Source organism: Morone saxatilis, unplaced genomic scaffold (assembly GCF_004916995.1).
Source record: "Morone saxatilis isolate NCDOM2014 unplaced genomic scaffold, NCSU_SB_2.0 Contig5, whole genome shotgun sequence".
Taxonomy (NCBI): Eukaryota; Metazoa; Chordata; class Actinopteri; family Moronidae; genus Morone; species Morone saxatilis.
Window position 1 is genome coordinate 19975108 of NW_023340095.1, and position 15012 is coordinate 19990119.

At 41.6% G+C, this 15012-nt stretch overlaps 1 protein-coding gene across 1 annotated transcript in view; it reads left to right on the plus strand.

Moving 5' to 3' along the window:
• Positions 1–10731, plus strand: part of plekhm3 (pleckstrin homology domain containing, family M, member 3) — a gene marked incomplete in the record, with an annotated part of 36936 nt that extends 26205 nt beyond the window's left edge. Inside the window, 2 exon segments of the mRNA XM_035676381.1 lie at positions 4591–4748; positions 6828–10731. Coding sequence (XP_035532274.1) covers positions 4591–4748; positions 6828–6990 — 321 coding nt within the window.
• Between the last annotated feature and the right edge of the window lie 4281 nt (positions 10732–15012).

Genomic DNA, 15012 nt, shown 5'->3' on the forward strand with positions numbered 1-15012 from the left:
CTGTCAGTGTATGAATGTGTGTGTGTGAATGGTAAATGTTGACGTCTGTTGTAAAGCGCTTTAAGCGGTCATTGGACTAGAAAAGCACTATATAAATCCTTACCATTTACCTTTTATTCACCCGCTTTTTGCTTCTCTCATCGCCACTCCCTCTCTTCCAAAAAGGGACATTGACATCTTAAATGTGTACAATAAAATCTGCAGCCACGCTGTACTGTGCTGTCCATTCAGTGTGGGCTCCATAAGGCCGATAGACAGAAGTTAGTCCGACCCAGCTGATCCTGAACGCCCATCTGAGCTCTGAGAGATCTGCCAGCAGCCCTGCTACTGGTTGGCCCAGACACTCAGGACATCCATCAATATTTGGCTTCGTTGTTGGATGTGGGCGAGTGTACAAATTAAAAGGGTTGAAGTTGGAAGTGTCTGAATGACTGTCCCAGTGTGACCCTGCTGCCCACTGCTACTTTGGTGTAGCTAATAAAATGGTCTCTGGATATTTATAGCTAGCAGTAACAGCAGGGATATGGGGGTTTTAAGTAAATGGAGGAAAAGGTTTGTGAATTTAGAGAAATAAATGTGATGATATCGCTGGTAAATCGAGTATTTCTGCGTTTGTTATGTGAGATTGTCTCCAGGCTTTCTTTATATTGCCCTATCCCTCTTTTGTGTGTCCATTTACTTCTGTCACTCCATCCATCCATCTTTCTGTGCCTCCATCCTTTTTTCCCGCTATCCCTCCAGAGTCAGCCACCAGAGCTGTGCTGCCAGTCGTTTGATTCTGCCCAGTCCAATTATAGAGGGCCTTAATTACTGAGCCTGTCAGCCTCCATTAGGAGAGCCATTCGTCATGTGGACTGGGCTGGACCGGACTTAGCGGGGCTGCTTAGGCTTGGTGTGGGCTGTGCTGGGCACAGGGGGACACGTATATTTGTCTGTCACTCTCAGTACCTGCCTGTCTGTCTGCCTGGAAACATTTATCATCTATGCTGGACTGAGCTTTTCCTCCCTTACATGAAGAACATTAAATTAAAGACACTTACAGCCACACTGTGGAGTTTTGTTGTAAAACAACACTTTCTCTTTCTGCTTAAGGTCTAACAAACACGGTGAAAGCATTTCCTACCTAATAAAACATTTGTAAAGACCATTTTTGAATCAAAATTCAGATCTCATGGCAGACTGGCGTCCATGTTTATCACAGTGTGCAAACAAACAACTGTAAGAGCTGCGTGTATGCACATAAAACACCTGCTATCAATCAGCAATGATAAAATGTGAGAAATATAATAATATAATAAGTAATAAAAATGTCACAAAGCTCGAGGTGACATCTTAAAGTTGCTTGTTTTGTCCGGCCAAGAGTAAGAAATGAAACTCTGGAACGTGTGTAACATCAGCCATGTGCATGAGACTCACACATCCAAAAACAGCTCCATAGCTCCTCCGGGGGTCATACACTCCACTGGGTACCTTTGAGCAAGGAGCTGGTTAGCCTAGCTCAGTCTAACAACTGAAAACAGGGTCAACAGCCTGACTCTCTCCACAGGTCAGAAACACCCTACTAGAACCTCTAACGCTCACTAATAATAAGTTATTTCTAAATTTTTTAATCCCTAGACAAACAGAAATGTAAAAACAAGAATTTGTGGTCCAGCAGGATTTACATGCTCTAACAACCCGGCGCTTCCCAGAGACTTGCCACAGGTTTCCAGACAACCAGAGCTACAGACACAGAAGTGCTGTGCAGATTTAAGTTTTTAAGTTTTTACTTCTACCCCCTATGTTTTTACACTAATATCTGTACTAATTACATTTTCAAAACTGGCTTGTTACTTAAATTTTCCAACTAATAATCGATTATTATTTTTTTGCATCATTGCATGCCTTCCCAACATTAAGACCAGAGCATATCACACATGACAGCATAACAAGACGAGAGAAAGAGTGAGACTTAACCCTCTGATGTCTTTGCACAGAAACAGCTGGTCCTTCAGAGAAACCAACTTACTTTTTACTTTTATACTTACTTTATACTTATATAATCTTTATACTTAGATTTCAGAGCCTGTACTTTTCCACAATTACTTGATTAAAGAAGTTGAATCAGTATTTTTTTTTTTACATAAGTATCTGTACTTCTACTTGAGTAAAGAATGTGTGTACGTTTGTCACCTCTGGTTGTTGGAAAAAGGGCAGGCACTGTGTATCAGTGAACCATATAACGTAGTCAAAGAGCAAAAGCATCTTTGACATCTTCATCTTTGAGGTGTTATTTCTCAACTCATCCATAACAGTCATGGATGTGGCTGTGCAGGAATTCATTCATTCATTCTTTATCAAACCTACAAAGCTCTAATTGGACAGTGGTTTCTCCAACCTGGGAAACAGCCGTCTGATCTGATATTGGGACACATTTTAGCTCTCGTAGCAAATTGCTTGTTTTCTCATGTTTGTACTACAACACAAAATGAATGACCCGCGGCTGCAGCCCTGAACTGTTTTACTGTAAATCTGGAGCCCAACAAGTCCTGCCAGAGGCTGACGAAACCGCCAGGAATAGATCCTGTTTCAGTGAGATATTGGTCTGAAACATCCCTCTCCTGTTGGTCTGAGACTGATCATTTGATATCATAGATTGCACATTAGGGCCCAGTATGGGTTGTTATGGTAAAAGCCTTCAGTGTAAAGTCTAATTGACTTGGGCACTGGCGCATGATTTACTGTAAACAGGACCAGTATACCTCAGTGTGCAATGTTTCCTCTGTGTGTGTGGCTTCTTCCTCCTCTCTCCATCTCATGTCCTCCTCTTCTCCTCTCGTCCTCGTCGTGTAACAAACAGCATGAAGGAGGTTATAATTGGGAGGTCCAGGGCTCTGCCAGGTGGAACCACTTGTATCTGAATACAGGCTCTCGCTCTCTCTCAAGATCTCTCTTGCATATTGTATCTCTACCACTCTTTCTCATACTTTATACTCTGTTTTTCTCCCTTACGCTCTCCCTCCCTGTCTTACATGCACTCTCTCATTACGTGTATTGCTCTGTCTTCGTTATTAACATGATACAACCATATTGAGTTTTTATTTCTGTAACATTCTGCGGGCTTTTCTTTTCACTGTTTTTTTCCTGTGAGTCATCCAGTGTCTATTCACTAGAATATAACTCCAGACCCCCGCCGCCAACCCCCCCTCCGCCCCAGTTCTTTAAGGAACCTGCCAAGCGTTGCCATTAAAAGGCGTTCACCTCATTTACTGTCTTCTTTCCTTCCTTCCTTCAGTTTCCTCTCCTCCTGTTTTACTTTGACATTTTTCTTTCTTGTAGTGGTTTTAAAAGAATTCATTGAAAATAAAGACATTTTTAACTGATCTCAAAACCGACCAGGTCTCCTAATTGTAATTTTCATCCAGTTTTTCCTCCTTTTTTCCTCATGTTTCTTCCCTTTTCACAAAAAGTTCTGTTTTTTTTGCACACGTTTAAACATTACCAGGTCTCTTCCGTTCACACTGCCTCAGTGAAACATGCCAAAGACCACTTTTGCGTGTATTTAGTATCTCTCAATCTGACTTTCTGTAGGCCAAATCTTTCCCTTGGCAAACAGCTGCCTTAGGCTGTAGACCAGTGGTAGGTGACCTGCAAATCTGGAGCTGCATGCGGCTCTTTAGCCCCTGTCCAGTAGCTTCCTGTTGCTTTGACAAAAAATCATATTGAAATGAATAACACTTATTTTTTATTTTTTTTCATTGTTGTAGGCCTAAAGTGATTCTTACATTCCCCCGTTGTAATATTGTGTAGCTATTACACACCAAATGTTGAAATGTTTTAATGTTCTGTAAACTAAAATATGAATCTTACGTTACGTCCTGGTGCCTCTTTGGCTAATAACTTGCTAATAAACTTGGCTAATAGTCTTGAGTGTCCCTAGTTAGGCAAATCCAAAAAAGGGAGGGAAATAAAGAATTTAATAGTGCATGGACAGATTAATTTGCTTCTACCACCAACACTTTTGGCTAATTGGTATGATTGATCTGTGGCAAGAAAACTAATATGTTTTGTTACTCCAGACAGATTTTTCTTTTTTTGGCCAAAATGGTTGCTGACTGCTGCTATACAACAGAACCTTATTTAGTATCATTGGTAACACCTGTGTTTACCCTACTATTTCATGTCAAAATGGCTGCTGAGAAAAAGATCTATTGGGACATTCCCCTTGTCAATTGTTAGTCTCTATTAATTAATTGCTTTCTACTTTAATATTAAACATTAATTATATGTAGCTGAATATCATCAATCAGCGTGTCCACTCTGATCCTTTGTCAAACAGTAACTGGACTTTGTCCCCGTCATGCATGCTTTACCACCTTTAATCACCTTGTTGCAATTACTTGTATCCTTAAGACAGAGGAGAACATATTTGTACGGAGTGTAAACTGCTCTTAAGGAAGGGTCTTCAAAATAGATTCCTTGATTGGCATTTCAGTTTCTCATATTTCATCCACACTAATGCAGACCCATGTAGAGTTTCACAGAGTTAATGTTGGCATTTGAGGTTGCTCACCATGTCCTTTCTCCCCCTCTTCTCTCCTCTCACTCCAGGTGATTGATGGAAAACTGGCTCCCTTCTTGTCCAAAGTGATCAAGTTCGCCAGCTCGCACGTTTTCAGCTGCAGTCTTTGTCGAGAGAAAGGCTTCATCTGTGAGCTCTGCCACAACGGACAGGTCATCTACCCCTTCCAGGAGAGCGCCACCAAGAGGTACAGAGAACCTTTCTATACATTTGACATCTGATAGCTCCCAGCAAATGTAACTGAACAGAGCCATGTTTCAATGTAAAATAAACATCACAAAGCAGAACAAGCACTGGAGTATATAGACACAAACACTTTTATCACCGTTCGGCACAAGACTTGATTCAGTGCCATCAAGAGTGTCACTTTTTATGATCTCCTGGTGTTGATTGAGGAACAGTGCAACTTTCATACAGGCTTCTATCTAAAATTATTGACCTTTAAAGGTGCAGATTGAACATGGAGCAAATGCCTCACTTTAGTTTACAAAGTTTGACCATGAGAGTGTTTTTATTCACAAACAGTACAAAGTTAGTACACACTTAAAAAACTAATAATTGTGGGGCTTTTACTGCCTTTAATGGATAGTGACTGCTGAAGAGTGACAGGAAAAGGGGGACAGGCAGCAAAGGGCTACAGGTTGGGGTCTAACCCGTGGCCGCTGTAGCAAGGAGTCTCCCTTTGGTACATGGGGTGCCAGCCTCCACCAGGTGAGCTACCAGACTGTACAAACTGTAGCTCGTTTACAATGTAATGTGTGTTTGTCTTGAATTGAATCTGTGTCAGCAGAAGTGCCTGGAGAGGTTCTTCACAAGGTGATGAGTTGTATTAAGAGGAGTGCCCCTAAAAGCAAAGTGTCTGTATAAAAGTCCAGCAGTACAGAGACACAGGGAAGGTCACAGCAGTGAGAGGACACATCAGTAATAACGTCACTGCCTGAACTAGTAGCTGCATTTACTTTAGTTTCAGCCCCTCAGGTTGAGTATGTGTATGTTTGAGTGCTTGCTCATATACTTCTGTCTTTGTGAGGACCAAATTAAGTGTGAGACCCTGAGAGTGAAGACATTTTGGTTGTAACTGACTTCATCAAAGGGCTGTTTGAGGGCTGATGGGTCGTTTCGTCCACATGATGAAAAAAAACAGACATTTTTCAACTTCCCTCTCGTGGTATCTCGCCCTGCAGGTAGTTTGATTTTATTTTTGTGTTTTTTACTACATCTGTCCCTGAGAGTTCTGCCTCTGCCGCAATAAAATGGAAGTGAATGGAATCCGTGGAGCACACATCATGGAAACAAAATGAACAGCAACATCTCCTTGCAGAAGCAATGTTCTGGTTACCCAACATGCTGTGAACAGTTTATCAAAACCATCGTCCCTATGAAAACAGACTATACTGAGGTCAGTGGATTATTCAGCTGAATATGAAAACAAATATCATATTGCAATGCTGGGAGAAGCATAACCCATTCACCTCCACTGTGTCTGACACAAAGCAAAGAGATGAAATGTGTACGTGAGCAAGAGCTCTCTCACTGGCCAACAGAACTTAGCCTGCTGCTTGTTAGTGACACTGGTTGGCATGAGAGAGCTCTGCGTGCGTGAGAAGATTATTCACGACATGGACAGTTAACACAGTCCAGAGCCTCGTCCTTGTCACTGAAACTCAGAGTGACAGACAGCAGAGAGATAAGAGCTGATCAGGACCGATTCCTAGAAGCACTGAAACATTCTGGACTATCACTCACACACATACACACCTTGCTTGTTGAGTTGTGTTTTATGACTAGTGAAGGAAGTGTGAAGTGTTAACTGATAACAGCTGTGTCTACTGTACTTACTGGAACTGAGCTGAGCTGTTGACTTAGTTACTCAGACACTGAGGGTACAGGAAATGAGCAATAAAGCATATTTAACGGATTAATGCTGAAATTAAGTTTGTAATCTACTGTAGTATATTTGTAGTTTGAGCCATAGTTTCCAGGGTAACTGTTGTAACACTGTGACGCAAGCTGAAACACTTTATCTGGAGGTCGAGCTGAAAGTGAGCACGCCTGAAATGTACAGGAAAACCAGGTACTGAAGGTCAAAGTTGAAGCAGGAAGTGACACTCTAACCTGTGATGGATGTTTACAACGGGCAGCCTGGGTCAACCATCTCTCTCACTGTCTGCTGACCACTCGTGTTTCTTGTCCCACCGCAGCACTTTTGTTTAGACTGTTGTCATGTTCCCAGGTCTCAGCAGTGTGTTTGCCGCTGTGTTCGCAGGTGTGACGGCTGCGGCGCCGTGTTCCACGCCGAGTGCCGGCAGAAAGCTCAGCCGTGTCCTCGCTGCGTTCGCCGGGAACTCCACCACAAGAGGCCGTCCTCCTTCTGGTCGCCCGATGACGACAGCCCCGGGTGCTTTTACCTGCCCTACCAAGACACCTGAGACACACACACAGACACACACACATGCAGTAACAGTTAGGCGCTACCAGGCCACGACTCTGGACAAAGTGCCTGTTTTTCTGATGTGTGTGTGTGTGTGTGTGTGTGTGACTCCAGGACAGATTTGGTGACAGTTTTGACCTGAGGACGAGCTCAGAGCGTCTGATCCATCGTCAGGTTTGTGTTTATGTGTGTGTGTACTTGCTAACACACACACACACACACCTGAGCAAAGCCCCCCTTTGTCCTACTGTAAAGAGCAGGGAGAAAACCAACTGAAGGACTGCTGCAACAGGCTTTACAGACTCAACTATGTGTATTTTGTAGTCCAACATTCATGTCAAGAGGGAACCCTCTGCTTTCATCCTCTCACCACATCACTCCCTTCACTTATTTCTCATTCCAGGGGTTGAATGCATGAAATCACAGCAGATAAACCGGAGAAATTTCTACTAATATTTGAAACATTTTGGTGGTTTATTCTAACTAACAACTTCCACCGGGCATACTAAAGTTTAGTGTTGAAACAATTAGCCAGTGTTCTAGGTTCTGTAATGTGTGTGACTATAAGCCGAACAAAAAAAAAGGCTTATTGAAAATGTCAACTTGGCCCTTGAGAACATGTAATGGTGTTTTTTGTCTTTACAGACTGATTACCTGAGAATTAATCTATGATGAAAGTAATCATTATTCGTAGCTCTACTCATGTTAAAGCACCCAAAACCATTTCAGTATTAAAGTCTCACGCCTTGAAAAAGTAGCTGTAAAACATTTATAGACTCCCTCCATACAGAGAGTAGCAGCTGCTGTCAGCTTGGATTCATGTCAGTTACAATGAAATCAAATATTAAAGGATAGGTTCAGTCTGGCCCGTGACACTCTAAATCTGCTGTTTGATTGGCAGATATCCAGATGATTTGTATAATTCAGACCGCTAAAGCCTCATTAATTCCAGATAAACTTATTTTTGTACAGAACGAGAGCTGTGGATTTTGTCTTCCATCACCTGCATTGAAAGGCATGGACAGGAGGAAGATTACAGCGAGAAAAAAACACAAACACACTTGGGTAGAGGCATTTAAGTATTGTTTTAAGACGGACTGTGAACCTATCCTTTTCAACATCAATAGAAACTGTTCAGACCCCTCCTGCAGCACAGTCCACTGTTTCACTGTCCATCTGTAAGCTCACCACGTTCCAAACAAACCATTATATTTGCTGTAATGTGGCTGAATACAATTCCTCGAAAGCCTGGGCAAGGGATAAATCCAAGGATGCACTTCCTGTTCTGGCGTGAGCTCCAGGAGACTCGCAGGTCGATTGGTTTAGGTACTGGCGAGAGGATGGAAAACAATCCAGGAAGTCCAGTTTGAGTATCAGATTGATGCGTTTTAGGGCTCCTTTGACACTGCAGAGTGCTCTATCGTACTCTGAGACAGGATTTTACAACTCTCTTTCGTCACAGCAGAAACACAGTGTTCATGTTATAAAGTGACGCTTGCACATTGAGTCAGCTTTTTTGCTAGATGACCGTAAAGTGGATTACGCTGCAGTTTCATGAGATCCTGGGGACATTTTGCTACTTTTTGCCCAACCGTGACATCATGTCGCCACTGAAGTCTATTGTAACTGACTGAACCAGACACTACGAAAAACAAAACACAAATGTCATATTCAAGTCTTCATGGGGAGTATTTGATTAGATTTTGGGTTCACATCGGCTCTAACTGGAGCCTTTAGGTTGGAATGTTTTACCAACTAATAATAATAAAATAATTAAAAGTGATAGCTGTGATTGAAGAATAGAAATCCCTCCATCCTGTTTCCGTCTCTCCTTTATCAGGTCTCATTCTCCTCGAACCGACTCATTTCACTTGTAGATGTGGAATGAAAGATGTTGTTTAACTCACCGATTTCACTCGTTTTCCCAGTGTTCTTTTAATGTAAAGGACTTTAATTCAAAAGGGACACTGTGTCCGTCCGTCTGAGCACACTCTCTTCCCTCCATCACTCTAACTGTAAAATAACAGGGGCAATAATATACTGTAACTTATTTTCATTGTTGCCTTTCCCCTCCTCTCTTCCTCTGTGATTCTACTTCCTGTTGTGCTTTATTCATGCAGAATCTATTGAACATGATAGCAGCTTTAGCTTTTAGTATCTCTATGCAACCTAGATGGCCTTTCTAACCCACTGCTTTCATGTGTAAAGGTCTGGAAACACTTTGGTTTACATTTTCTGAACACTGCTGCACCGGCTGTGTTTCCATCCTGTGTTACGGCAAAATCTTAAAGACATGTTGGGAAAATAAAGTCAGCTTTGTTTCTGACCGCTGGTTGTAGATAAATCTCCAGTCAAATCAACACAGAAAATCATTTAATCATCATTTTTGTATTCAGTTTTTGGTTTTGTTTAAAGTTTTTGGTGGGTGTTGGAAACTAAAGTTAATTTTTATAGTTGGATACAATAAGGTTTTTATTTTTTCTACAAACAAAACACTCAGAAATGACACCTTATGGGAGAGTAAACAATTCCTCCATGGATCTTTAAAAGCTGCACTCCCTGATTTTGCTTCTCAACAGTTGATGTTTAAGTTTCTAAATATCCGACAAGCTTGGAGAAAATCTCGAGCATCATAAAGTCACTGACTGCAGCTTTAAAGTTCGATATAGTAGAATTTGTAATGATGTGGATGGAAATGTAGCTGCTATTTCTTCTTATTTCCTTTTCTGACAAACTGAAGTCTGGGCGCAGCTGGATTTTATCTTAATTTCAGTGTTAATTCTTCGCTCATCTGTCACCTCTTTAACTTCTTTTTTTCAGCTTGTTTGAGCTATAAAAACATGTTAATGTTGAAGGTAATGAACACGTTGCTGTGATCAGCAGCTGATACAAACCCCGGGTATGGGTTTATTCGTGAATATGTATTTTTGTAAAAAAGAAAATCAGAGATTCATGTTTATGAAGCATGAAGGATAGTGTAGACTGAAACTAAATAACCTAGTGTAGTTGAAAGTAAGGCAGGAGAAGTGCACTGATGTCAGCTGATTACATTTTTTTTGTTTTTATTTTATTTTGAAAGGTAAAACCTGCAGCTGTGTCAGCTGATATTAATATGAAATGTTTAAGTTACTGTTGACTGATTGTACCTGCTGCACAAATACTGGAAAGGTTGGTTGAAGTATTTTTGTGTTTTGACTGTGTGAAGTGTTTTCTTTGTTTAAATCATGCTGTGCATTTGCTTACCACAGAGCCCGGCAGGTTTCAGGGATTTGTTTTTATTTGTGCTCATAGATTAGAGCTCTGCACAGAGACCTGACCTGGCTGAACCAGACTGGTACTGCCAAATTTGAGAACCAAACCTACCCCACAATCCAAAGCTATAGTTCTCTTTTCTGTCACCAAAAATAGCCTCAACCGGCCGAAGCTCGAAGCTTTACGCAGCTAAACAGCTCCAACCAAGTTGGTGGCTGTACTCCTAAGATCGCTAATGCGAGAGTACGAATGAATACAATGTGTATTTAAATAAACTGTTAGTTTGTAAAATATGTTTAAGGGATGTTAATGTTGTTCAACAAACATCTGATTCTGTACATCTGAAAATGAAGTGCTTTAGATAATCTGGATAAGCTTTTGGCATGTTTAAGACTTGTGTTCTTGGGCCCTGTTGAACCTACGTGTAACGATGTTGCTGAAGGTTTCTGGGTGGAATTTGCTCTTTAGAATTTTAAGTGTAGCTACACTAAGAGGAGAACATCACTTGTGGTCGTCAGGTATTGTACAATGCCTGCACATCATTAGATCAGTTATAGATTCGTCGTTCACTATATTTTACGAAAACAATCAACATATAATAATATAACGTTAATTCATTCTGACTTACCGGTAACATTGTAAACGAGAGAAGGAAAAAAACCTCTGAAGCGATCATAATCATCATGTTAGTTGTCAAATTTTGCCTTTGAAACCCAAATCTCAAAGAAGCAGCAGTTAGAGTTTAGTTTAGTTTTGTGTGCACACAAATTACCTAAAAAACAAAAACAGACCCCTAAAACCTGCAGGGTCTGTAGTTTGCCTCTGTGTAGCGACAGTAGCTGATTTGTGCATCTGATCACTTTAAAACTTGTATTAATTTCTTTGCCTGTTGTATGCAGTGTGTTTGTTCATTTTTTCTCCCCTTTTTCTAATAATAATAATAATTTCCATCTGGATTTGGAAGCATAAATCTGAACAGGTTTAAGAATATGTTGTTATGTTTTCTCTGGAGTGACGACGCCCAGTGACTAATCTACAGTGAAATCTTACGGCCATATTATGAGTGAAAATGAGCGTCAGTGTTGATGATGAGTACATTGAACTGTGTTTACAGGTTGTCACATCAGAGCAGGAGTGTGTATGAGTGGAAATGCTCTTTATGTTGCAGGCACATTATGATCATTGCAGTATGTTTTTACTTGACGCGTTAGAGAAGAATATATTGTACAGTATTTAAGCAAGGTAACTGCACTGAAAATATTCTTTTTTTGCACTTAAGTTATTTTTTTTAATCTGTTTTTTTTCTTCCATTGCAGCCAAACTCTTATGCAAGTACAGGAAGTTGAGTTTTTTTTATTTAATCAGCCCTTCCTCTTGTCTGGTTTTGTTCCAATTTGTCCGCTAGCCACTGATGCCAATAAAGACAAACTTCTTAATAGTAAGTGTTTTAATCCTGTGTGGAGAAATGTTCATGTTGTTCTGCTGAGGACATTTAGGTTTGACTTCCTTTAACTTCTGCCGCTTTTATATTCCTTTGGGTTTATTTTAGTTAAATAGTTCAACAGCACTGTCTTTGTCAGCAGATGTGCCCAGTTGTCTTGGAATTGTAAGGTTCCTCAACCTCCATCTGTTGAGCAAGATCTTATGTTAGGATCAAAAGATCCAGATCGGCTACTATTGGACCTTGCTGTGGGATTGTTTTGTCAATTGTAGTAGACCCGGGGCCACAAAACTCACACAAAACAGGAAGCATGCATATGCAGCAAACCTTACGTACATCTGTTCCCACGTGTTTCTCCCTCATACAGCTCAATCATCCTAAAACCATTCTCACAATTTAATATAAATGGCTTGAAACACACCCCGACTGCCTGATTAGCATTTGAAGGATCAGCATTTAGATTAGTTTTGAGGGAAAAAGGCGGAAGCATTGAAGAAGAAGAAGAACGTGCGATGTGAACTGGAGGTAATGGTGGTAACAAAAACGTGTTATTTGGACCCCGACACTCTGGCATGAACATAATAGAATGAAGGGAGGCGAATGGGAGAGTGAGTGACCAATTAACAATTAACAGAGGCAGTTAATTGTTAATTGGTCACTCACCTGAAGGTTATTCTTATTTGTCAACAATACAGGACAATAATGTAAAGATCATGTATTTATTTGATTATTTATATATTAATTATCATAATGCAGTGACAAACATGACAAAATGAAGGGTTGTCAAAAAGGTTGTTAATCAAACACACATGCCCATGTTAGTGTTAGTTTTTAAACTACAGATTGCATCCTAACACAGTGCACTGAAAGAATACAGCTCGTCATAAAGTCTCACCCAAATTCTCACTTTTATTTTTCCCTTTTTGCCAACTCGCACTAAAAGACTGAAAGGACGATGTGGTGTGAAAGCTGTATGCACATTCTCACTGCGGGTGGATCTTTATACATCTTTTCGTGTGTAAGCATGGTTTTTACATCTGGCCCCAGATGTGTCATTCCCGGGCAAATCGCAACCAGAACTGAAAGAAAGCAAACTGCTCACCTCAGCATTAACAGTTAAACCTGATGTGTACACCTTCACACTGGCATCCATGTCAACAGCTCACCAATTAACCGATCTGTAACAACACAGCGTGTCAGAGTCTCACCATCACTGGGAAACAGGAGTGTTAAAGGTCCCATGAAATGATATTATGAAACATCAGTCCCTGCAGGATTTTGCAGGCACTTTGGGGGATTGTTGTAAATTATTTTACAGTAGCTTTTCTAAAACAATTACAATGCATGTTGCAATGTTTTTAGGCATTTTGCAAATACATTGTGGGAGAAAGCAAAAATTGCAAAAATAGTCATGTCTTATGGCGTAATTCACAACTAACACCAGCAGCAAGTTCAGACAAAATTAAGGGATTTACGGGCTTGGCAACAAAATCAGGGAGTGTTGCTTTAAAATGTGATAGTTTGAGGCTCACGCTCAGCACCTGCCTGTAGAGGGCTTTTGAAACCGATCCGTAACAAACAAATGGAAGACCAATCCCAGAACTCAAGCTGCATAAATCAATCCAATCGAGGACTGTCAAAACCTGTCCGACATACACCAGAGGATAATTAGACCCAATCCCAGATGCAGTCAACCTGAACAAACCCAAACAGAATGAAAACGACCAGCGGTGGCAGCAGCATGATGCTCCGAGTTAATGAGCACACAAACACGGCATTCTTCTTCACGGTTTACGCTGCGAGTCCGCCTAAAAAAAAAATGTGATCAGAGTCAGGATCCATTCAGGTATTAGACACACAGACCTGAGATCAGCAGCCACAGAACAGGACCCTACCAGATCTGATTACACTAAATACACTTTGGACCCTGTCTGACTCGAGCCCCACGTGGGGTCTCACAAGAAACTGGGTCGTCCCAGAAGTGACTGACCAACCCAGGTTACGGAGGGGAAAGGTGGGAGTCGTGGGTCAGTGATGCAGGAATGTGAACCAGCTCGCCACTAGGTCCATTTAGCAGCTGTTCTAGAGCTTTCGATCCGCATTCCGATTGCGGATAAGTTAACTAAGAAAACATGTACCCAAGTAATGTAAGTTGAATACGAGACGCTGCTACTCACGTGCATTTAGATGTTTGACACCTGTACTTTGTGAGATAAAAGAAATAGATAAGGTTTATTAATACAGAATGCAGTGTTAAAGTTAAACGCCAGTGGTGTCATAGTTCCAGTCATATCAGCACAATCTCCTCTGTTGTTTCCCAGTCGTCCATGAAAGTTTGAGGTGTTAGTTCTGTTTTCATGGACTTCTGCGTATCCAAGCCAACTGAAATTAAAATGGGATTTTTTTACATTCTCGTCGCGCCCCACTGACAAATTTCAGACCACCGGAGTTAAACTCCATTCTGCTGGAGGAAGACGAAGATGTTTGAATATGATCGAAAAGCTTCGAACAGCGCTAACCTGGACCTTCGGGTTGACGGACTTGCCAACACGGAGTTTTTTAGGAGTTTGCTCAGATGACAAGCTTGAACGCGGATAACGGTTCAGCTTTGCGGGCGGTGTGTCAAGGTTACGACCTTCGAACCTCAAAATGGAGCTGGGAGAGAAAAAAGAAAACAGATTCATTTGTGAATAAGAAGAAGCGTGGCATGTGAACCCTGGCCTGAGTGAATTATGGCATATTGTCTGAAGAGCCCTGGGATGGCTCAGGACTGTGAATTCATTTGCCTGGTGATGTATGTCGACAGCGGGGCAATGTCGAAGCTGGTTCGACCGCCTTAATGTGCATCCGCAATTAGTGCATTTGTGGAGCACGGCCCACAACAGTGGCGAATGCAGAGACCTGTGAGCGAGCCTGGGAACGAGCCTTGGCTGTTCTTCTCCAATGGCCTGCGTGCCGCAAGTCAAGAACTGCAGTTTTAGGACCTGAACACACGACGGAGCAAAAATGGCCGGGGACGAAAATGAAAACAAAAGACATTGTAGTGAGAAAAAGAGAACGGGGGGGTCGGAACGGAAAAGAAAGAAGACGAGCTAGGGAGAGGAGGAAAGGGGGACGTTGGACAACGGTCACCAGAGAGTGAAGGACCGGGCCTCTGCTCTCACCAACATGAGAGCAGGGTGTATGCCTTTAACACACACACACACACACACACACAAAACACACACCACACACAGACACACACAGCAGTGGCCCCCTGATCATTTAGCGGAGCTGGCTACACAAAAGCTGGGCAGGGGCCCAGTGGTTCCCAGTGACCTGGGTTGT